The sequence below is a fragment of the Bubalus kerabau genome, chromosome 8, assembly GCF_029407905.1.
Source record: "Bubalus kerabau isolate K-KA32 ecotype Philippines breed swamp buffalo chromosome 8, PCC_UOA_SB_1v2, whole genome shotgun sequence".
NCBI classification, from domain to species: Eukaryota; Metazoa; Chordata; class Mammalia; order Artiodactyla; family Bovidae; genus Bubalus; species Bubalus kerabau.
The window spans coordinates 54,801,497-54,826,662 of NC_073631.1; the positions used below are offsets into that span (position 1 = coordinate 54,801,497).

Below are 25,166 nucleotides of genomic sequence, written 5' to 3' on the forward strand. Positions count from 1 at the left end.
AAAATGGAGTCTCTTAACAGAGTGAAACATTTCCTTTTCGAGTCAATGCTGTTGGAATTATTATTCCAAGTAACAGTCCTGATTTTGTTGCCCCTCTGTTTTGAAAGCCTTTTGTCACTCCCCATTTCTTAACATCTTAAGGTGACATTAAAGGCCTTTGATGATTTGAGTCCTCTCTGGAGGAGGCACCTTAGCTTCACGAGAGTCACGTGAGTCTTCATTCACAATATGTTTGCAGTCCTATGTGCCTGACTGTGTACTGTGTTCTTCCGAGAGAGAACCACTGAGTGCAGCGTCTGCAGCTTCTGTATTGCATCACATCTATGGGCATGGAGGGTTCTGGATGGGCTCATTCCCAGGACACGAGTTGGGGGAGGGGGCATGGCCAGAGGTGAGGGGCTGGAAGCCAAAAAGGACAAAGGATGCCCCACTCCTCTTTTATCCTGATTGTATCCTCCTATCACCCAACCCCATGTTGCAATTTCCAAACACTTCCCAGAATCATGAGAGAATAAGAAAGTTCATTATGTTGAAGGCAAGGAGGCTCACAGTAGATCACACATCAAGGCTTATTATTAATAGACATAGTACTATGTCTTGTACAAATACTATTATGTTCAAATTAATCTCTCTTGTTCCTTAAGCATTCTTGTACTTTACTGACATGACTGTCTCCATTTGAAATATCCTTTTCTTGTCCATCCATCTGGGCCCAATTCATATGTATCTTCTTTTACTAAATCTTCTTTAAAGCCTTCTAGAATAATGAATCTCATTATGTTCTGAACTCCCAGATTTCTTAATTTATATGCCTATTATAGTAACCTATTGCAGTTAGGATTTCTGTCCTTATTTTTCTTTTCTAATAAAATTGTAAATTAGGTGAGGATTTGTAAATCTTTGTATCTCTTACTTTCCTTAAGCAAATGCCTCGTACAACACTGATGGTCCATAAATGTTGAATTTACTGAAACTGGTAGAATAAAACTTGATCAAAGGACTCAGAGTGGATGGCTGTGTCAGGGATAGATCTTTTTATTGGATTAATAATTAAAAGAGAAAGATGAAATAGTTTATTCCATAAAAAACACTAGTTGATACTGGTCTTATAAACACATTGTGTAGAGACTATAAGTGGCCTATCAACATCCATTCTCTCCTTATTCCTTAACAGAACCCTGGTTTTTAGGTATACTGGGGCCAAAAAATTAAAGACTACATTTTCCAGTCACTCCTTGCATCTAGCTGTGACTCTAAGACTACATAATGACCGAATTTAGCAGGTGAACAGGTTTGCAGGCCTTTAAGGAAGGTTCTTAAAGAATGTTGATTCACAGGGACATAGAGAACAGACTGGTAGTTGCCAAGGGGGAGTGGGAGATTGGGGTTAGCAGAGGTAAGCTTTTATATATAGAATGGAAAAGCAACAAGGTCCTACTACATAGCACAAAGAAGTATATTCAGTATCCTATGCTAAACCATAATGAAAAATAATATAAAAAAATTAGATATATCTATAACTGATCACTTTGTTGTATAGCAATAATTAACACAATACTGTATGTCAATTTTAAAAATGCGGATTCAGCTTTTCCTCCTTCTTCCTGAAACTCAGGAAGCCATCTGAACCACAAAGGTGACCTTGAGGAGAGAAGCTGTGCATTGGGATTGCAGAGCAGAAAGATGGGAGTCTGGGCCCCTGACAACATCTTGCAGCCTCCATCTCAGGCCCCACACTACCTGTCTTCCAACCTGTTTTGTGTAAAAGAAGAAAATCCTTTTCTCATTTAAGCCACATTGTTTTGTGCTTTTCTGAACCTAATCCTGATGCACAGAATCTAGATTAATTGTGGACCATTACTTTTTTTTCTTTTTGTTTCTGGGGATTTTCTCTAAGTATGATAATGATCATATAAACTTGTCATCTAAGGAAGAGCAGGAGTTGAGGTGCTCAAGATGAACAGGTACGTGCAGGATGTACAATTTCCCATTTCAAAATGAAAGAAGAGAAGCTTGGATATAATTTGTTAATTATATCTAGATGGTGGGAGTCATTGAATGGGAAGAGGATTAAAAAAATGGGAGAAATTACAACTACTGAGTGTCTTTATCAGTAGTAACAAGACATACATATTTTTACTTAATCTTTATAAAACTTTGCATTTTATAATGAGGTAAGTAACTCTTTCTCAATCTCAGCTTCCTCACCTTTAAACACTGTGGTGCCCTGAGGTTCCATCCTTGGCCCTCTCTAGCTTCCATGCCTAGATGATCTCATCTGGTTCCACAGCTTTATACCACCAAAGATTGATGTTTTTGCCTCTCCATGATTTAGACTTACATATTCAAATGTCTACTTGGCATTTCCACTTTTTTTGTCTAAAACTCACCTAAAATTGACATGTCCAAAGTAGGACTCCTGATCTGACCTGTGACTTTCCCAGCTTTCTCTCTTAGTAAGTAGGGACACTATCCATCTAGTTGTCTAAGCCAAAAACCCAGGAATCATTTTTTGATCCTTCCCTTCCCCTCCTTACCCACATACAACTCAGGACCACGGTGCATTAATTTTTCCTTAAAACTCATCTCAAATCTATCCACTTAGCTTTACTTCCAGTCCCTCTATGCAGCTTCAAACCTGCCTTGATTTCATGCCTGGAGTTATTCAATAGCCTCCCTGCTTCTTCTCTTGCATTGCTATATTTTCACTTTGCAGCCAGACTCAACTATTAAAAACAAATCAGGTCCTCTCTTACTTAACACCCTTCAGTAACTTCCCACTGCTGTCAGAATAGAAGTCTAACTGGCTCTTGCTTTCATTTCTAACTTTGCCTCACACCTTGCTTCTCCTTTAACATACTACTACTGTGAAGGTTGTTTTATTGGGTCTCAAAAGACAAAGCCCATTCCTCCCTCCAGAAGCAGGCTTTGCACTTTGTGTTCTCCCTGCCTTGACTGCTCCATACCAGCTCTTCACACTGTGGGGTCATCCTCATCTTCAGGTCTTAGTTCATGTTTTGCTTTCTTACAGAAGCCTTTCCTGATCACTCTGTCCAAACAGTCATTTAACCTTAATCGTTATTATCCTATTTGTTTCTTTTGTAGTATTTATAACAATTTGAAATTAACTTTTATATAACTAGTTCTTCTGTGTATTTATCAGCTACATACCCATCCATCATCTGTTTATCTGTATCTATCATCTTTCTGCAGATGACACCACCCTTATGGCAGAAAGTGAAGAGGAGCTAAAGAGCCTCTTGATGAAAGTGAAAGAGGAGAGTGAAAAAGTTAAAGCTCAACATTCAGAAAACTAAGATCATGGCATCCGGTCCCATCACTTCATGGGAAGTAGATGGGTAAACAGTGGAAGCAGTGTCAGACTTTATATTTTGGGGCTCCAAAATCACTGCAGATGGTGATTGCAGCCATGAAATTAAAAGACACTTACTCCTTGGAAGGAAAGTTATGCCCAACATAGATAGCATATTAAAAAGCAGAGACAATACTTTGCCAACAAAGGTCCATCTAGTCAAGGCTATGGTTTTTCCAGTGGTCATGTATGGATGTGAAAGTTGGACTGTGAAGAAAGCTGAGTGCCAAAGAATTGATGCTTTTGAACTGTGGTGTTGGAGAAGACTCTTGAGAGTCCCTTGGACTGCAAGGAGATCCAACCAGTCCATTCTAAAGGAGATCAGTCCTGGGTGTTCATTGGAAGGACTGATGCTAAAGCATCCAATACTTTGGCCACCTCATGCGAAGAGATGACTCATTGGAAAAGATTCTGATGCTGGGAGGGATTGGGGGCAAGAGGAGAAGGGGACGACAGAGGATGAGATGGCTGGATGGCATCACCGACTCGATGGACATGAGTTCAGGTGAACTCCGGGAGCTGGTGATGGACAGGGAGGCCTGGCGTGCTGTGATTCACAGGGTTGCAAAGAGTCAGACATGACTGAGCGACTGAACTGAACTGAACTGATCATCTTTCTCTCTACTTTGGGATTAATGCCCTGTGGGGGCAACAGTCCTGTCTAGTATATTTGTTGCTGTATTTTCCCTTCTTATAACAGTGTGTGTTATGTAGAAGGCTCTTAGTAACATTTTAACATGGAATAAATGGACAACCATATTTGTTTATGGGCAAATAGTGAGTAGATGGCAGAGATGGGACAAAAACCTGACCCTTTCTTGCTTTAAACACTTATTCATTCATTATAAGATCTCCCTATCAGTCAAGTAGGACTTAAAGAGTTCTTCTCTGAGCAAGACAATTTTATTAAAGCAAGGACTATTTTAACTAAATATACTGAAGAAATGCAGTAATAATTTGGTTAACTTGTGTTCCCTCTAAATGATTTTACCTAAATTCCATTGGTGCTTTAATCACACATATTTTATTTGAATTATTTAAATAATTGCCTCAACTCTCACTTTTTTTGGCTATCATTTATTATTCTTTCTATGTATGAAGAACCATTTCCTTTTAAAAATAATGTTGTCCATACCCTTGTGAACTGGTTAATTTTCTTTCCAACATTTTCTTTTGGGCTGTGTAGATATGACCAAACAGTCACCACAATAATGCTGTTGTTTCAAAGGGTAAAGACTTTTTTCTTATAAAAAATTGAATGTGAAAAAAAAATCCACCTCATATAGTGTGAGAATGCCTGTTTTTCTTGGTCATATTTCATTTCCTTAGCAAGACTATTTTCTTCTGCTTTCCATTGTCAGCAGACAAAAAAGATACAATTAAATCAAGGAAACCTGGCAGAGCCGATTTTGGAAAATAAAGTGAATTCAGTTTCTGACTTGAACAAAGAGTAATTTATTATGTTGGAAAAATACTGCTGTGATGAGATTCAAACTCACTGTGTCTCATGTTAGCTCAGGACACCACTTTAGATCTGCATTTGTATTATCTTTGAGAAGGGGCAGTGATTTCACCCCTAAACTTTAAACTCTGAATAGGACATGGAGTTGTTTAAGGGTCAGCAAGCAATTAGCACCCAGAACCTCTGTCTGGAGGCTGGGGCCAGATTTGCAGACTTTTCCAGTCCTGAGCACTTTGATTCTAAGTATAGATGTCTGCAAACAACCCCAGACATTCCGTTGGAGCAAATGAAGAACTAGAGTGGGTTAGAGAGAATTTTACGAATCAGATGAATTCCAAGATATATTTAAAATTAAAAATATATTTTGATGTATCTAACAACCATAATAATACCTTATAAAACATATTATATCATTTAATATTTACATAAAAAACATATTATTTAATTTACAACCAGCATTGTGAGGTATAATTATTCTCATTCTTTATAGACAGGAAAAGTACAACTTGAAAAATTAAGTGACATTGAGAGTCACACAGGTAGTAAAGTCAGCCTGGACTAGGTTAGGACCCTGTTCTGGTATTACTATAAAGATGAAGAAAACCAGTGTCAGTTTTCATGAACTTTTCCTTCACATATTTCTGCTGCTGCTGCTGCTGCTAAGTCACTTCAGTCGTGTCCGACTCTGTGCGACCCCATAGACGGCAGCCCACCAGGCCCCGCCGTCCCTGGGATTCTCCAGGCAAGAACACTGGAGTGGGTTGCCATTTCCTTCTCCAGTGCATGAAAGTGAAAAGTGAAAGGGAAGTCGCTCAGTTGTGTCCGACTCTTAGCAACCCCATGGACTACAGCCTACCAGGCTCCTCCGTCCATGGGATTTTCCAGGCAAGAGTACCGGAGTGGGTTGCCATTGCCTTCTCCGCACATATTTCTAGATTGTGCTAAACTTTTTACCTGTTTGGTAGTAGTTTTATCCTAGCATTTTCCACATAGAATGTTTTTGTGGGACAGGCAGGTAATTAACAGTTAATTATAGTAAAAATCAAGGTTCCCAGAAATATTACTGCCACTTATTGAGAGTTTTATATGCATCATTTCATTTAATTCTCACACAGTCTTATAAGAAAGCCACTATTTGTATTTTCATTTTACAAATGTGTAAAATGAGGCTTAGGAGAGTTAAACAACTAGTCCAAAATCTCACCACTGTTAAGTGGTAGAAATGATTAAAACCTAGAGTATCTGATTCCAAAGTGTGTCCATCCAAGCTTTATACCATAGTACTTCTATGCAGAATAAGATGGGGGAGGCTGTGCCTGCCAGGTCACTGGACCCTGAATTATGGACCCTGAATTATGACTGGATTAAGTCAGTAATATGATGTCAGCTGATTCAGGTTTCCACATGTGGCTCCTTATGTAATGGACAAAATTAGGTTGGGTAAGCTTATGCCAAAAGGACAGTTGCAGTGAAGTAAAGTAACTTGCTACAATAAACAACCCATCTCTGTGGTGTATGTTTACCACACGTAAACAGAGTTCGAGTCAGTTAAAAGTTGTGCCCTGAAATTCTGAAATAATCCCTCACAGAATGCTTCTTATCAGGAATGGGTGGTTTGGTTTTTTTTTTAGTTTTGGGGGATGTTTGTTTTAATTACCTAAGTTTAAAACTCTTGTAATTTCCAAGCAATCTAGTTTGGAATACTGAAAGAGAGAACTAGAATTTTAGAAAAATACAGTATTTTGTTGATCTTTTTAGTGCATTGATTCTGCTTTGTTAAATGGAAATAAGTAAATTTGTTCTTTAGATTTTTTTTATTATGAGAAAATCATTTAAATCTCTTCTCTATTTAAATAAAAATTGAGAAAACATTTAAAGAATATCAGTTTGAAGGGACACCAAATTAGAAGCCAGTTACGGAGTAGGGGGAAGGTGGCACCAAGAGCACGGTGTAGGCCCTCTTTGCATCAGAAAGAGGATACAGTTAGTAGAACTTCAGTCACAGAGGTTGAGAGACAGCCGCCTTGACTGAGGAGATTATGCTGAGTCGTAGTTTGGTAAGTAAGTGTTAGTAGCTCAGTCATCAGTCGTGTCTGACTCTTTGCGACCCCATAGACTGTAGCCCACCAGGCTCCTCTGTCCATGGGGATCCTCCAGGCAAGAAAACTGGAATGGGTTACTGTGTCCTTCTTCAGGGGATCTTCCTGACCCAAGATTGAACCCGGGTCTCCTACATTGCAGGCAGATTCTTCACTATCTGAGCCAGCAGGCAAGCCCCAATAAGATGGGGACTTTTAAAGGATGTTCTGAAGTGTTTGGCTTAGTTGAGAGCTAATGCAGGGTGGAAATTTCTGGAAGAACATACAAGAAAGTGTTAATATTGATTACTCTTAGGGAGTGAGAATGGAGAATCGGGAAGGTGGTCAGAGGATACTTCCTGTACTGTGTATTTTTTAGTCTAAGTAAAATTTTTTTCTACGAGAATATATTTTGTAATTAAAAACAAAACAAAACAACAAAAAGAATTGATGCAGAGACCATCTAGGAATGGGCAGAGGTTTTCAAGTAGGAAGATGACCAAGTCAGGTATATAATTTTGGCAGATGGTTTTAGACTAGTGGCTCAGACAGTAAAGCATCTGCCTACAATGTGAGAGACCTGGGTTCGATCCCTGGGTTGGGAAGATCCCCTGGAGAAGGAAATGGCAATCCACTCCAGTACTCTTGCTTGGAAAATCCCATGGATGGAGGAGCCTGGTAGGCTACAGTCCACAGGGTTGCAAAGAGTCAGACACGACTGAGTGACTTCACTTTCTTTCACTTTCATACGAGTCAATATAGAGACAGCAGAATCAGGAGGTCAGTTGTTAGAATAATCTTAGAATCAGATATTCAGTAATAACTCCTAAGCCAACTATACTTTGGAAGCAATATTCTAAAGCCCACATGGAGCATCCATTTTCTTCACATCAGAATACTTAAAATGGTTCAAAGTAATCATAATTTAAAGTTTGATATGTCTGCACTAGAGGGAGTTACATTTTTATTAACAGCTTAAATCTCTGTCAGTATAACAATCCTTAAGTAAACATATCCTCAGAGTAAAAGTAGGAGATAGATGTATGAAAGAAAAAAAAACAAAGGATACATTACAAATGAATAGAAAAAATGAGTAAGAGCAGCACATGACATATTAACTTTTTTCCCCCTGTGTATCACGCAGGCTCGATGGTGGCAGCTCTGGTTTTTTACTTTCTGTCATTATAAGCATCCGTTTACTAAACTAACAGCATTTCATTAAGCAAGACTAATTCCTGGGAGCATTACCTTAGCCCATTAGCTTCCAGACAGTCATTAATTCCTCTGACATGTCTTGGGATGAGATCATTATTATTATCATTATTGTTTTTATCAATTAAGTTCATTTGCAGAAAAAAGTATCTATGTAGTTTTAACAGTGGGTATTTTCCTTCTGAAACATGTTTTTTAAAAAAAATATTTTATTTTTTAAAATTAATATTGGAGGCTAATTACTTTACAATATTGTAGTGGTTTTTGCCATACATTGACATGAATCAGCCATGGGTGTACATGTGTTCCTGATCCTGAACCCCCCTCCCACCTCCCTCCCCATCCCATCCCTCAGGGTCATCCCAGTGCACCCACTCTGAGGACCCTGTCTCATACATCGAACCTGGACTGGCAATCTGTTTCACATGTGGTAATATGAATGTTTCAAAGCTATTCTCTCAAATCATCCCACCCTTGCCTTCTCCCACAGAATCCAAAAGTCTGTTCTTTATATTTGTGTCTCTTTTGCTGTCTTGCATGTAGGGTCATCGTTACCATCTTTCTAAATTCCACATATATGCGTTAATATACTGTATTGGTGTTTTTCTTTCTGACTTACTTCACTCTGTATAATAGGCTCCAGTTTCATCTACTTCATTAGAACTGATTCAAATGCATTCTTTTTAATAGCTGAGTAATATTCCATTGTGTATATGCTGAAACATGTTTTTATTTTTTTTTTTTTTTTTTGCGTGTCACTATATTATTTCTTTTTTTTTTTTTTTTTTTTTAATTTTATTTTATTTTTAAACTTTACATAACTGTATTAGATTTGCCAAATATCAAAATGAATCCGCCACAGGTATACATGTGTTCCCCATCCTGAACCCTCCTCCCTCCTCCCTCCCCATTCCATCCCTCTGGGTCGTCCCAGTGCACCAGCCCCAAGCATCCAGTATCGTGCATCGAACCTGGACTGGCAACTCATTTCATACATGATATTTACATGAGAAACATGTTTTTATAGTATCTTTTTGATAGTGATTTTTTGCTTCACCCATGTATTTCCATAGATCTTTTGGCTACCATTGAAGCTAGTTCAAAATTCTTATGTTTAATTCTCATAGTCTAACAAAAAATCAGAAACAGCTTTTCAAAAGTATCCCAACAAGATATTTTGGTTCCTCTGTAATTTTTCTTTATTGGTACTTCTGAAAGAATCTCTAAAGGTGATCATGTACCTGACATTAGAAGTGCGAAGCAAGATTTCACAAGGGTTCTGAATTTGAATTTCTTGTTCACAAGAATTGTTGCCACTGATGCATATGGTGGTTACTGAGCCACAGTTCCATGGAGGGGAGGCCCAGCTTGACTGTAATGGAAAGAGCAGCCCTGGAACACAGTGGCAAACGTCAAAGTGACCACTTGGGCTGGCAGACAGTAGTCTGTCCGTTACCACTTTCCAACACTTCCAGAATTGGGGACAGAAAGACAACTCATAAAACAACTGGGGAAGTATAAACAACCAAGAAAGGTAAAGGAAAATGAGATTAAATAGAGTGTTTAAATTAAAAATTCTAGGCTGCCCAATAAAAGTAGATGCCATGGACCATAGTGGGGAACACAAATGGTTTGGGGAGTCAGTGAAAAACAGTTCTGACATGTTTGGATGCCAAAGATTTTTAAAGTTGATCTCTTTTGGCCTGGTAAGATTTTATGCATTTTTGTCGTTCCAGTCCAGAGGTCTAAGGATTAGTGGATGTTTCTGCCAGCCTGGAACTCATGTGGTGAAAAGAACGTATGCCTCTGACAGTGAAAGGGTGAATACATAAAGACAAAAGGGCTTCTTTTCAAGAAGAGGAAAAAAAAATTATCACTGTAATCTGGGACCAGTGCTTCAAAATAATGTTAAATTAGCATTGTACTTAAATTAAAAATTTCCATTTATATATCCTAAATATGGCCATTTTCATCTCAGTTGATTTTTTTTTAATGCTAACTAGCTTTCAGAATGCTTAGCCAGGTAGGGTTTAACTGCCCAGAAGAGTGGGACTTGAGGCCTATTCTAAATTGATCTATATGGGGAACTAGCTCTTCATTTAAAAAAAAAAATTAAAAAAGGATTAGAAGCTATTTGGATATCTGACACTAATTTTATATGGAACTAATGAAGAAACTAATTCATGTAAGTTTTTAAATAAATCTATACTTTCACTGATAAGAAGGAAAACATGTTTATCAGAATAGCTCAGAAGCAAGCAATGGAAATAAGTGTGAACACAAAAGTACTTTCTGTTTTTAGCATTAGTTAAATATTTGCCTTGAAGCCAACACAGTACTAGTTGGATGACAGGATAGTAAGTTCTATTAATGATGGACTTTTCATTATCATAGATATGCTTTTGCAATTTTCCTGGATTTCTGCTCCAGGGTCACATGGTAAGTCAATAGTAGTTATAAACCTCTCAGCATTGTGATCAATACCTTTGGCTGACGTAATCTAGACCTCTGCTGTAATTTACAACAAAGGACAGTTTGGGCAAGCCTCTGTTTTATTACCTTCAATTCACCAACTGAAATATTTCATTGGTTTATGACTGAAGTTATTTCCAATTTTTGATAGATAAGGAATTGAGATAGTCTTGAAGAAAAATGTCAAGTATGAAATGGAAAAACACTTTATGGAATTAAAAGCAATAAGCATTTCTTCCTTTGGGGCATAGTGTCTGCATACCTATCTCCTGAAACTGTCTAAAGCACCACAGGAGTGCATCCTACTGTGTCTGTGTAGTCAGCCATGTATGTCTAGTCATCTAGATGGACTGGAATATTAATGAAGTATTCCTTATCTTCCAAACACACCCCACATAACATAAAACACCATATAACAATACTGCACGTAGTCTACTTTTCCTGAGTCTGAATAATCATTAACCATCCATTTGAGCAAAGTAAGGAACAGTCATACTCTCTAGACATGAATACTGAGAATTGGGATTCCTGAAATTTGTGCCTTCCTGCAACCTTCCTGTAATTTAGACAGGTTGTTTTTTCCCATGTCTGTTGTTAATTCTAGGTCTGAAGGCTAAACAAGAAAAAAGGAAACTAGTCATTGAAGAAGTAATTAAAGAAATAGTAGAGAGTCTGGAGAAACAAGAAGGAACAGAGGTAGTCTTTGGGTGAACCGTACTAAGAGGAAAGATGCCACCATCTTGTCACTGTTTTGTCACGCTTCTCAACCCCCACCTGTACTGCAGGATCAATACTCAAGGACGAGGCAGAGAGCCTCGTCCAATAAAGAGCAGCTTTATTTCTACTATATGAAACTGGTACGAGGTGATGGATGGGGTTAGAATTTGTATTTAAGCATCTATAAGGTTCTTTCAGGCTTAATTTCCCTTTCATCAACTACAGGCTACATTTACATGGGCTTTTATTGAAGATAATAATAATAATATCACAATTACTGAGCAACTATGGTATCTAGGTGAACTTAACACACTATTTTTAGTCTTTATACAACTTGCACAGTAAGTAGGATTAACCTATGTGACAGACGAAGCTTAGATTGACAGAGGTTCAGTATTTTTTCAAAATAAGTCAGAGCTTGATCTTTTTGCTTCACGAAGAAGCTTCACTTGGTATGTTTAATCTGTGATGCCCTCCCTGATTTCAAACTGTTTTACAAAGCTATAGTAATCAAAGCAATATGGTATTGGCATTAAAACTAGACACATAGATCAATGGAACCGAACAAGAAATCCCAGAAATAAACCACACATACCTGTTTGGTTAATTTTCAACAAAGGCACCAGAATATTTGTGGAGAAGGGACAATCTTCTCAATAAATGGTGTTGGGGAAATTGGGCAGACATATACAAAAGAATGAAACTGGACCACTATGTTATACCATTCACAAAAATCAACTCAAAATGGATTAAAGACTTGAATGTAAGACCTGAAAACATAAAACTCCTAGAAGAAAACATAGGTAGTAAGCTCCTTGACGTAAATCTTGGCAATAACTGTTTGAGTCTGGCAGCAAAAGTGAAGGCAACATAAGCAAAAACAAACAAGTGGGACTATATAAAATTTAAAAGTTTCTGCACAGCAAAGGACACCATCAACAAAAGGGAAAGTCAAACTACTGAATGGGGGAAAATATCCACAAATCCAAAATACATAAAGAACTCACACAACTCAGCAAAATAACAATCCAATTAAAAATTAGGCAGAATATCTGAATAGACATTTTTCCAAAGATGATATATAGATGGTCAACATGTACATGAAATTGTGCTCAACATCACCAATCATTAGGGAAATGCAAATCAAAATCCCAGTGACATGTCAGCTCACACCTGTTAGGATGGCTATTTATCAAAAAGACAAGAGGGGTAAAAGGCAAGAAAAAACAAATGCTGATGAGGATGTTGAGAACAAGGAACCCTTGTGCCCTACTGGGAATGTAAATTAATGCAGCCACTACGGAGAATAGTATGGGAGTTCCTAAAAAAAATTAAAAAGAGAAAACTTGCATACAATCCAACAAGTCCAGTTTTGGACGTTTATCTGAAGAAAATGAAAATTCTAACTCAAAAAAGATATATGCACTTTCATGTTCACTGCAGCATTATTTATAATAGCCAAGACATGGAAACAATCTAAATATCTATTGGTGGGATGAATGGACAAAGAAAAGTATATATATATATATATATATAGTGTTACATGTTAGTCACTCAGTCGTGTTTGATGCTTTGTGACTTATGAACTGTAGCCTGCCAGGCTCCTCTGTCCATGGAATTCTCTAGGCAAGAATACTGGAGTGGGTTGCCATTTCCTTCTCCAGGGGATCTTCCCGACCCAGGGATCAAACCCAGGTCTCCTGCATTGCAGGCAGATTCTTTACCATTTGAGTTACCAGGGAAGCCCATATAAAATTTAGCCATAAAAAGAAGGAAATCTTGCCATTTGCTACAACCTGTATGGACCTTGATGACATTGTGCTAAGTAAAATAAGTCAGACTCACTTATATGTGGAATCTAAAAGGAACAAACCGTCAAAACACCCAAAACCAAATCACAAGATAACCCTACAAAAAATGCTCATAGATACAGAAAACAGATTGGTGATAGCCAGAGCGGGTAAGACAGTGAGAGAAACAGGCCAAGGGGTCAAAAGCTACAAACTCCCAGTTATAGACTATGAAGCCTCTTCAAGATGGTTTACAGATCTAAGAAAATTCAATTCTAATATTCACTAACTGTGTAATATTGTCTCTTCGATTAAATTTCTTGGGGTGGGAAAGTGTTTATTTGTATTCCCATTACCTAGTATAATGCCTGACATATGTAGATGTTCACTAAATATTTAAATGAATTAAAAATTAATTTCTTTTACATGTTACTTTTTTTCCTTAACTAAACTGGGTAAATTAACAAAGCAAGATGCCAGCAATTAAACATTTAATGTGCTTGTACAGGTTTTCTATCTCTTCAACATATTTCTCTAAGGAGGCAATCTCTTGTGTAGTTCAGAGAGCAAAAACATAATTGATGCCTACACTGTGGAATAAAAAAATCTTGTGATAATTAAAAATTCAGAGCACCCAGCAAAAATCTGCAAAGGGATATCTTTTTATCCCTCTCTCCCTAGAAAGGTTCCAACCCCCATGTTGGTGATTCACTAAATATCATGGGACTTGCGTACGCAACTCTGTTATCTATGGTGGCTTAAAGTGACTGACTGAGGACAAGAAAATCCTGTTTCAGTTGAGCAATTGTTTGAAGATCTGCTACGTGCCAGATACTTGGGATGTAAGGATGACAAGTTATCTTTCGGGGGTATATGGTCTGACAACGTCCTATGGAAATGCATCTCTTGGCAGAGAAAGAGTCTGACTGGGTACGGGCATTAAATTCTCTCACTAAAGAATCAGCCCCCACCACACTTTGTAGGTATTGGTTTAAACCTGGACCTTTTTTAAAAAAAAAAAATCAGATTGCCCCAAGACTTAGATGACTGAAATTTCACCTCTGAATTCCTTTACCATTACAACAATACTCACAGATATAACCTGAAGATAGTTTCGCTAATCCCTGGGGACACCTGAAGCGTGGGAACTCTCGATGAAAAGTGAGGTTTTCGGGGGTAAGAAGTTCTCTCTCCTCCAACACCCAACTGGGTACCTCTGTGCCAACTGCAGGTGGCAGTTCCATTGTCGTATCTTCTGGCACAAGGATGCACCTTGCTGAAGAGCATCGAGCTGAAGTAGGGGCCAGGTGCTCTGGCAGCTGAAAGACTGTTAGGGAAATGCTAGGAAATGCAGCAGGTCAGAGGAAACATGGTTTAGAAAGGCAGAGACTTCCTGAAACTCAGGGATGCAAATTCTTTTAGGTAAGGATGCATTAACTTGCGGAGAAGGCAATGGCAACCCACTACAGTAGGAGCCTGATACGCTGCAGTCCATGGGGTTGCTAAGTCGGACACTACTGAGCAACTTCACTTTCACTTTTCACTTTCATGCATTGGAGAAGGAAATGGCAACCCACTCCAGTGTTCTTGCCTGGAGAATTCCAGGGACGGCGGAGCCTGGTGGGCTGCCGTCTGTGGGGTCGCACAGAGTCAGACATGACTGAAGCGACTTAGCAGCAGCAGCAGCATTAACTTGACTAACAACACTCTTCTAATGGATGACTTGATGTAGCCAGGCGAAATCAATCTTAGGCTTCCCCTGTCCTTATGTAAATGGACAGGTAATCAAGCATGACTAACAATAACCAACTTTCAGTATACAAGATGATACATCACTTTAATTGTATGATTTATCCGAACAACAACTATTAACATACAAAGTACCATTCAGCTCAACTGCAGGTATAGGCAGTGATAAGTATCTAATTCTTAGAAGAATCACTTAACTCCCACAGTCTGTCTAGACATATTAACCAAAGGACACGTTTATAAATAGCAAACATGAAATTCACATTGTAGCTTTTTCAAGCATATATACAGGTGTGCAGTCTTGTTGATGAGTTGTTTCCATAAGCTCTATTCTTGATGTATTCATTCTCCTGACATTAGTAGAAATGGTCTTTTTCTGCAGAGCAGATTTTTTTTCTTCCTCATCCATTATTTACAATATTCTGTAATTAGTATCACTCTATACACTTCTGAAATAATAATATTTGAATTGGAATATCTCTGCAGTACAATTCCTTGGGTCTTCTGGTAAGTTCCACCACTGTCAAAGAACTTTCAGTTGTAATCACTGTCTCACAAAAAGAGCTTAACTCGACTATTGGGTTTTAGCTCAACTCTACTATAAACACACCCTCTTTATAGCTTGCTGTGTTAACCCTTGGCTTCAAGTCCTGGTGATGTAATGAGGGTGGGGAGTTCTGGCAGTCAGTACATTTCCTTATCACTTATTCACAGCCATTTAAAATCATGCTGTTATTAATCCAAGTTCGACATACCTTTTCTGAAATGTTCACAGTGCAGTATTTTTGTGGCCTAACAAAAGTTTTCTCACATCATTAAAAATAAACCTTTTTATAAAAATATAATACTTTAAATGTTTACATCAACAAAACCAGTTTGAGTATCCTGTGCCACATGCATTATACAGTAGTAAGCACAAAATCCCACAGAACAAAACATCACAAAAGTCCTGACCAGAGTAACTGTTCATCCAGGCGAAATGGTCAGAACTTTCAATCAACATATTTTTTTCCCTAAAATATGTTTTGCTTAATAACACATAATGTTCTAATACAAAACTGGATTCCCCCTGATTTGGTTGTTTCAATTGTCTGTGGGGTGGAAAGCTGCCACCTGACAAAGAGGCTGACATTTCCAGTCCATTGATTCTTTCCAAGGCTCTACATATAAGCCATGGTTGGAACCAATAATGCTTTTAGTCAGAGGTATTCTGCTTTAAAATCATGCTGAGTTACCTTTAAAAGCAACTGTCATCACAAATTACTTGTTTTATTTTCAGAGTTGTCATTAAAAAAAAGACAAAACTTCTAAGTGTCCACATCCAGATTAGCAAAGCATCATTCTTAAACAGTTGATTTTTAAATGACAAATATTTCACTGTGACTAAGCTATTTTATGAAAACCTAAATGTTGTTTATGTACAATATGTAAATATTCCTATAAAGTTATAAACATATTTCATGTTCTGCTGTTTTGAAATGTTGACTGTATTGTCTATGGATAGTTCTCCAATAAAAGGAATGTGTAGACAAAAATTTAAAAGGGAATGTTTACCTAATGGGCAAATGACAACATTGGTAATAAAAAAATGTGTTTTTCATACAACACATAAGTTCTTTGAAACATTTTAATTCTAAATGAGTGGTTTGGTTCCAGGGCTGCTATGCCCTGTTGGGACATTACCATTTCTTTTGAATTTTCTGTCATTAAGAAGTCTTCAAAATGCATTGCTTTACTTTCCCATATGAAATCAAGTGGGATCTTGATTTAAAAAAATTTCAACCCAGCATTTGGGTTTTGGCCTGAATGTGACAGAAGCATTATCACAGCTGCAGAATTGCTGTTGGTCACTGGTCTGCGAGACCAAGCTGCTTGCTCTGATGCTTTGTCAGAGGAGAAATTCTGTAGAATCCAGTCATTTTAATAACAATATAAGGTCCTATAATAGTGCAATCTTGGCAAAAGCAAAAAGTACCCGGTGGCCTTTCAGTGGCCAGGCAGTGAAAAGAATGTTGGACAAAGGGTGGACTGTTGTTCAGGCAGTTCAGTGATGTTTCTCAGAAGGGGACTCAGTGGCACAGGAGCCTCCATCCATCATGTGTCATCATCATCCTCGCCACTGACATTATCTTGTGATGACAACAGAGAAGGATATGGAGCGACACATTTGACGTTCACGTAAGTGGCATTCACATGGACATAGTGCTCCCCAATGAAAGTAGAGAATATCACGGATATCCTGGAGACCAGTTCAGAAAAGGATGGGCGCAGTTCAGCTTTAGGGTGCCAGCATTTCAGCATCACTTCATACCTGTTTCAGAAAGGATGCAATGCTGTGAGGACTCTGAAGGCAAGCACTTCTGCAAAAGTAAAGAACATATGAGCTACAGAAGACACTGCTGGAATTCTTACTTACAAGGGATCTGGGCAGTATTCAGGTTGTAGGAGTCTTCTTCCTTGCAACAAGTAAACTGTTATGTCAAAGGTGTTGACGTCAGGATAAGGTGGTGCTCCTCTTGTCATCAGTTCCCAGAGGAGCACGCCAAAGGACCACTGGTCAAACAAGGGAAGGGAGAATCCAGGTAAGGGAAGAGTGGCCACACAAATATGAAAGGTGATCAGTAGGTCTTCATAACAAAACTTGGTTTAGTATTCAATACTATTGCTGTTTTAGGCAAAGTTTTTTCCTTGAAGACAATTAGTAACATAAGTTTATGACTTGTTTAAGCCAGAATTAAAATTTAGATTACAAGTAAATGTAAAGTTTTCAAAAAGGATGCCTGAAATCCACATGATGATTACAATTTCATCAGTAGTTAGCACAGTGCATTTTCCAAGTTCTTTCTTATGGATTCAAAGCATTAACATGTTTCTATCCTTCTTTATTCAATGGCTTCATTACAATTTTAGACTATTAGTAAAAAAAAAAAAGACAAGGGCTTCCAAAATTTAAATCTGTGGGATTTCCAAATGAATGGAAATACTCCTTAAGAAATGTAACCATATCTAAAAGTTAATGTTAAAAGGTCTAAGTCAGTAAAAGTAAAAATCTATATTAAAAATCAGAAGTAATAAGACTGCTCAGCATCAAGGCTCTTGAATGAAAATGAATTTCAATAAAATAACTATATTTTGAAAATGTTATAGGAGGAAATTAATACAAAACAGCTGTAACAGTACTTTATAGGATGATCACAAGGACACAGAGAGGTTGACTGATTTGCTAAAAATTCCTCAATAAATCTGAATTCACACAGGGATAAACATTTCAGAGTTCATGACTCTTGGGTTTTGCTTGGTCTACCAAACTTCACTAAATATGCAGTTTCTTGATTTGGAGCACTCTCCTTGGAATAGATCAGGTCATGCATGTTATCTCACCCTGGACATGTGCCAAGGTGAGAATGACACAATGAGAGTAAGTCAACATGTGTGGGTCACCCCCCAGGCAGAGGACCCAGGAAATCAGTTCTCTCACCACACTTCCAAGACACTTGCACACAGCAGCACATAGGGGCAGAAATGAGGCCCTGAGGAAAAAGAAGCTTGGAGGGGAAGGAGAATACAGCCCAGACATGAAGAGCAGGAAAACATAAAACTGAGATGCAAGTGTAGCTCATAACTCAGCAAGGAGACTAAAGCATGTGTTTCTGAAAGGAAGCAAGCAGGTAGACATTGTAGATGCTCATACAAATCTCCATGAATGACTTTTTCCTTTCGCCCAAGTTCAAGAATGTTTTAAGACCACTGACTTCCTTGATCCAAATAGAGAAAACAAACTCCTTGGGTGGGTGGGTGGGGCAGGGTACTAGATAAATTTGCTGTCTTCTGGAGCCTTTCATGGAGAAGGCAATGGCACCCCACTCCAGTACTCTTGCCTGGAAAATCCCATGGATGGAGGAGCCTGGAAGGCTGCAGTCCATGGGGTCGCTGAGGGTCAGACATGACTGAGCGATTTCACTTTCACTTTTCACTTTCATGCATTGGAGAAGGATGGCAACCCACTCCAGGGTTCTTGCCTGGAGAATCCCAGGGACGGGGGAGCCTGGTGGGCTGTCGTCTATGGGGTCGCACAGAGTTGGACACAACTGAAGTGACTTAGCAGCAGCAGGAGCCTTTCAAAGTTTTCAAAGCCTCAAAATCTTCTGAGTCACTTCTGATGACACCACTGTGTTAAGTCCCAGAATTTGCATTAGAATTTAAATCAATTTAACAAGTATCTGTTGACCCTTGAGGGCTTCCCACGTGGCGTGGCGCTAGAGGTAAAGAAATGGCCTGCCGATGCAGGAGACAGATGCAGGTTCAATCCCTGCATGGGGAAGATCCCCTGGAGAAGGAAATGGCAACCCACTCCAGTATTCTTGCCTGGAGAATCCCATGGACAGAGGGGCCTGGCGGGATACAGTCCATATGGTCACAAAGAGTTGGACACAATGAACGTGACTTAGCACACACTGACCTTTGATGATGCACAGGTGGGTTACTGTCCAAGTTACTGGACAGGCCCTGAGGCTGATTTAACAGGGTTAAGAGAATTATGCAATTAGTTATGCAATTAACTGTCACATAGAACAGTAAGATCTAATAACTGCAATACAGAGCTATTATAGAAAAGAGGTACAGATGTTGTGAAAAGGCAAAGGGATAATGGGGTAACTAAGAGAGGCTTCAGGAAGAAAGTGACAGTATAGTGGGTCCTGAGGAACTGCGAGAGTTTGTTCTGTAGATACATGTATTGTGAGGGCAGAAAGAGTATTCTGGATGAAGGCAGTGGGCCTAGGGTGTAAAGGGTAAGACACTCAAATGTGTTTTTTTGAACTGTAAGGACAACAGGTCACTCTGCTTGATGTGTGGAGCAGATGGAGGGATGAAGGACAGATAAGGTTGAAAGGGGACCGTGTTTTTGAATAAGGTTGAAAGGGGACTGTGTTTTTGAATGTTAATGTGGGTTAAACTGAAATCAATGGGACGTGACTGGGGTTGATCTCCAGGAGATTGCATCTGTAAACACTGCTTTAAACAAACAGGGGAAGCTCATCTACAATAGGGAGACCAGTTAGGACACTTTTGAATGGGGCAGGTGAGGGCTGCTACTGAATACTGGCAACATGGAACCTTATGAGACTGAACTCTCTCTCTCCCAGGAGAGATTGAACTCTGCCGGGAGAGTGAACTCTCTAATTTGCTTTCCCGAATTAGAGCGGTGGGAGAGAGCACGTGTCATCAAATGAGCTTGGCATGGGTAGGCATCATGCCCTTTTAAAAAAGATTGTCTTATTTAACCCTTATAACAAGTCTGTAATGTATTCGGTTTTGTAGATGTTTCAAGAATGAGGAACCGAAGTTCTGAGAGGCTGATTACTAGTGTGTGATCGACCCCGTGGACTGCACCCACCAGGCTCCTCCGTCCATGGGATTCTCCAGGCAAGAGTACTGGAGTGGGGTGCCATTGCCTTCTGTGAGTGTGTGATCAGGTCTCCCTAACTGACAGCCTAGGTTATAGGAGGTCTGGAGGCAAATTTGCAAAAACAAGGGGGAAGAGTTGGATAAATTTAGTCCTGTAAGGAATTACAGTGAAAGTCGTTCAGTCGTATTCAACTCTTTGGGACCCTATGCACTATACAGTCCATGGAATTCTCCAGGCCAGAATACTGGAGTGGGTAGCCTTTCCCTTCTCTAGGGGATCTTCCCAACCCAAGGACTGAACCCAGTTCTCCCACATTGCAGGTGGATTCTTTATCCAGCTTAGCCACCAGGGAAACCCAAGGAATTGTAGGATTTAGACAACTGATATCAGCGGAGGATTGGAGAAATCATGGGACAGAAGAGGTGAGAGGGAGGCAGTTTCATGAACAGTCTGCATTCCAAATTCCCCTTAACAGCTTGGACTGACTGGATGGTAGGGGGTGGGGAAGTGAAGGAAGAGAATGATACTGCCCAAGAAGAGAGAGTGGGAGTGGGGCATGTGAGGGAGGGATAGAGAAGGAGAGAGAGAGAGACAAAGGGGTGGGGGAGGTGTACGATGCCTGTGCATTAAAAATGATGGAAGCAAGTCAGTTTTAGCTTCAAGACAGGAGTGCACAGTCATTCATGCTTATTGTGTGAATGATCAAGGCTTTCTGAATATCTGAGCACCAGCAGTGAGCTCATCTGAAGAATCTCTGCCTAATTTTACCAAAGATGAAGCTGAAAGCAGTTATTAGAGGTAAGAGACTATTATAAGCTATAAAAAGTGATAGGTACATTGCTGCAGCAATCAAAGAATAGATATAGCCAAATTTGAGCATTCAAAAAAGCAATTATCCTTCAATAAAAAAATAAAAAAGTAAACAGATATAATACCTTTATAAAAAAGCATAACTGATTTAAAAATGGATTAATTGATAAAATTTAGCAACTGGTAGGTTGATAATCTTTTCAATAAAACTGAAAACTTCTGCTCTGTGAAAGATACAATTAAAAAGGCAAGCCACAGACTAAAAAGTATTATTTGTAAGAACACATATCTGATAACATGTACCTATAACCAGAACACATAATGAACTCTTAAAAATAAAATAAAAAATAACCCAATTTAAAAACCACTAGAAAATAGAATACATATGATTCAGCAAACCTACTTATGTGAAATAAACCAGTTACAAAAAGAGAAATACTATGATTTCACTTATAATGAAGTATCTAAAATAGTCAAACTCTGAGAAAGTAGAATGGCAGTTGCCAGAGATGCTGGGGGAGGGAGAAATGGGGAGTTGCTCAGTGGATATAGAGTTTCAGTTTTGCAAGTTCTAGAAATCAGTTGCATAGCACTGTGCACACTGTACAACACACTTAAAATGGTTAAGATGGTCAACTTTATGTTTTTATCATAATAAAAAAAGAATAACTGTGGATACAGTGATACTACTGATCCTCTCAAATGCATTATGCTATGTGAAGGAGACAGACTCAAGGGCTATCTACTGTATGATTCCATTTATAGAACATTCTAGAAAAGGTAAAACTACAGAGAGAAAATGAACCCGTGGTTTCCAGGTTTTAAGGTTAGGGTATGTTACACCATCAAGAGGTGTAAGGAAATTTTCTGGGATGATGGAACTGTTTCACATCCTGGTTGTGGTGATTTGGGTCATACAACTGATGCAATCTTTAAAACCTACGGAACTGCACAATAGAAAGGATGAAGAGTTGGTATATTGCACAATGGTGATACCATTAAGAGAAATAAAGAAGTGAGGCATCGACAGTTGGCAGGAAAGAACTTGACTTTGAACACAGTAAATTTGTGTTGCTGATGAAAACATCTCGTAAAAGAGATGCAAAGGTGACTGTTGATGGAAATGGTTGAAACTGTTGAGAGAGACTGACACCTTAAGACCAAAATCCTGGGGGACAGTTGTATGTAGGCTGTGAGAGAAGAAGGAGAAGCTGTCAAGGTAAAGAAAACACAGTCTAAAAGCAGGAGGAAAACAGGATGGTACAGTGGCCCTGAAAACAAAGGAGAAGGAAATTTCAAGAGCAGGACAGCTGACGATATTAAATGCGGCAGAATGATGAAGCAGGATGAGAAAGCCAGTTGGTTGAACAAAGAAGTCAGTACTGACTTCAGTGAAAGCACTTGTACTAAGCACAAACACTATGCAACACTGGATATGAGTAATTACATGTATAGAAGATACTTCAGTTGTTGGAAAGGCTTTCAAGAGTATTCAGATTTTAGCTGAACTGCATCTGGGCATTTGTGAGAAAGTACACCTTCCTACAAACAGGCAAGTTTTTGTCTGTAGGTCTCAACATAATACAGTTTATTACAGGTGCTTGGATATGTTCCATGTCAACATTCAAAAGACTGTGCTGGCCTAGAAATGAAAACTTTATGCAAATTTATAAATCCATCAATAACCATCAATAACCATCCAATCAATAACAATTTGTCAAAGCAGCATGGTATGGACTACTCAGGTTCACCCTTTATATAGTACAGTATAGAGTCTTTCAATGAGAGGGAGAAAGACATAGCACTTTGAATCTATAGAAGCCTGTGTAAATTTCCTAAGTATCTGAGTGACAGTTGCTTTACAAGAAGTGCTAAACTCTTGCTGTGCATGTGTATTTTTGTGGAGATAGTGGTGAGTGGTACAGACTATCAAAAAGCTCAGAATCCCAACTCTTGCCTTGAGCATCCAAAATTTCATCATACTTGTATTAATAACTTTGCTGAGATATGATTTATATGTCATAAAATTTGCCAACTGTACTTGTATAGTCAATGATGTTTAGTAAATTTATATAGTAGTGCAGCTATCATCACTATTCAGTTTCAGATCAATTCTAACATCCCAGAAACTTCCCTCATGCCTGTTGGTAGTCGATCTTTGCTCCCACTCTCAGCCCCAGGCAACCACTGATCTGTTTTCTGTCTCAGCTTTTTGCCCTTTTCTAGAAATTTCACATAAATGGAATTACTCAATGTGTAATAATTTTGAGTCTGCCTTCTTTCACCTAACATAATGTTTTTGAGGTTTATCCACATTGCAGCATGCATCAGTGGTTCTTTCTCATTACTGAATACCATTATTCTGTTGTATAGATATACCACACTTTATATACCCATTTCCCAGTTGATGGACATCAAAACTGCTCCTGGTTTTGACTATTCACAATTGACTATTATGAATAACACTGCTGTGAGCATTCATGAGCAAGTCTCTGTGTGGGCATATGTTTTCATGTGCTTATTAGCTAGGTATTCATACATCTCCTTGGTAAAATGTTTATTCAAATCTTCTGCCTATTTTAAAAATGGGTTATTTTGCCTTCTTATTGAGTTCTAAGAGTTGGTTCTCCTTCCTACTACTACTACTACTACTACTAAGTCACTTCAGTCGTGTCCGACTTTGTGTGACCCCATAGACGGCAGCCCACCAGGCTCCCCCGTCCCTGGGATTCTCCAGGCAAGAACACTGGGGTGGGTTGCCATTTCCTTCTCCAATGCATGAAAGTGGAAAGTGAAAGTGAAGTCGCTCAGTCATGTCTGACTCTTAGCGACCCCATGGACTGCAGCCTACCAGGCTCCTCCATCCATGGGATTTTCCAGGCAACAGTACTGGAGTGGGGTGCCATTGCCTTCTCCGTCTCCTTCCTAGTGGTAGTCAAGTCTAGATGAAATGTGTATGCTTTCAGGATGGGTTAAGTCTCCTTACCTGATGCCTTTACCTGTCACCATCACTAATGTTTTCTCAGCCTACCTCTCTAGCACCTTTTTATTTCCTCTTTTTCACAATCTTTCAGGATCAAAATCCAGGCAATAAGCTCTAGCATGGACTATCACATCCACTTACCAATCTTAACCACCCTGAAGTCCCATTCCTCCACTATGTCCTGTGATACATGTGTTCACTGAATACAGGCTCTCAGTCACCCTCAGCTTATTCTCTAATGACTCTTCCACTTCCTCAGGAACTGAAACTCTACTTTCACTTAAAGACCACAATGTCTTCAAAACTCTTACCAATAGAGGCCACACCTCTCTCTCTTGCTGACTCTCAGAGAGGAGGGTAGACAACTTCTCACCTCCCAAAGCCATACGCAGATCCCCATCCCGTGTTACATCTTAATAGTTGCCAATCCTTTCTCTTTTGCAATCTATGTCCTCCATTAATGCTATTTCCTTCCCACCTTGTTTGCTGATGTCACCAGTTAATGCTTTTCTTGTTATCGTCAAGGACTGAGGCATTGCTGTTTTCCTACCTCCACATATCATAGTCCTCTTGATTTATGAAAGGCAAATAGAATATTCCATTCAACACCCAGGCTCCTCCACACACTCTAGACCAAATCATTCAGGTTCCAAGACCCTTCTTGTGCTCTGAGTAGCAGGAGCCTCTGCTGACCATACCCCATTTCTTCTTGACACTTTCTCTTCCTCTGGGTCTCCCATCTCTCTGCTTTTCTCCTTCATGGCATGTATGTAGGTTCCTCTGAATAACTGTATTGGAGTCTCAAAAGCCTATTTCCAGCCATGACCTCTGCTATGGACTGAATTGTGCACCATCCTTTTCAAAATTCATATGTTGAAACTCTAACTCCCAGTGTGATGGCATTTAGATGTGGAGGCTTTGGGAGAAAATTAGGTTTATATGAGGTCATGAGGATGGGATTAGTGCCCTTACAAGAAGAGACCCACAGAGCTTACTCTTGCTCTCTCCCCAGCATAAGGCATAGTGAGAAGGTGACCATGTGCTTGCCTCGCCAGAATTTGACCACGCTGGAATCCCCATTTCCCACCTTCAGCCACCAGAACTGTGAAAAGT

The 25,166-nt window shown here is 39.1% G+C and overlaps 1 protein-coding gene across 4 annotated transcripts in view; it reads right to left on the reverse strand.

The window, feature by feature from the left end:
* MET (MET proto-oncogene, receptor tyrosine kinase) overlaps positions 1-25,166 on the reverse strand; it is a 149,317-nt gene that overhangs the window by 18,030 nt on the left and 106,121 nt on the right. For 3 of the 4 annotated variants that reach the window (XR_008717828.1, XR_008717827.1, XR_008717826.1), the window contains 2 exons: positions 17,270-17,406; positions 14,198-17,164 (listed from right to left, as the gene is read on the reverse strand). Coding sequence is in view for 1 of the 4 variants with exons in the window: in XM_055590305.1 (XP_055446280.1) it covers positions 16,948-17,164; positions 17,270-17,406 (354 nt within the window). In the remaining 3 variants the exon portion in view is untranslated. Of the gene's footprint in view, positions 1-9,072; positions 17,165-17,269; positions 17,407-25,166 lie in introns of those variants that run through there. The other variant, XM_055590305.1, reaches the window with a different exon arrangement.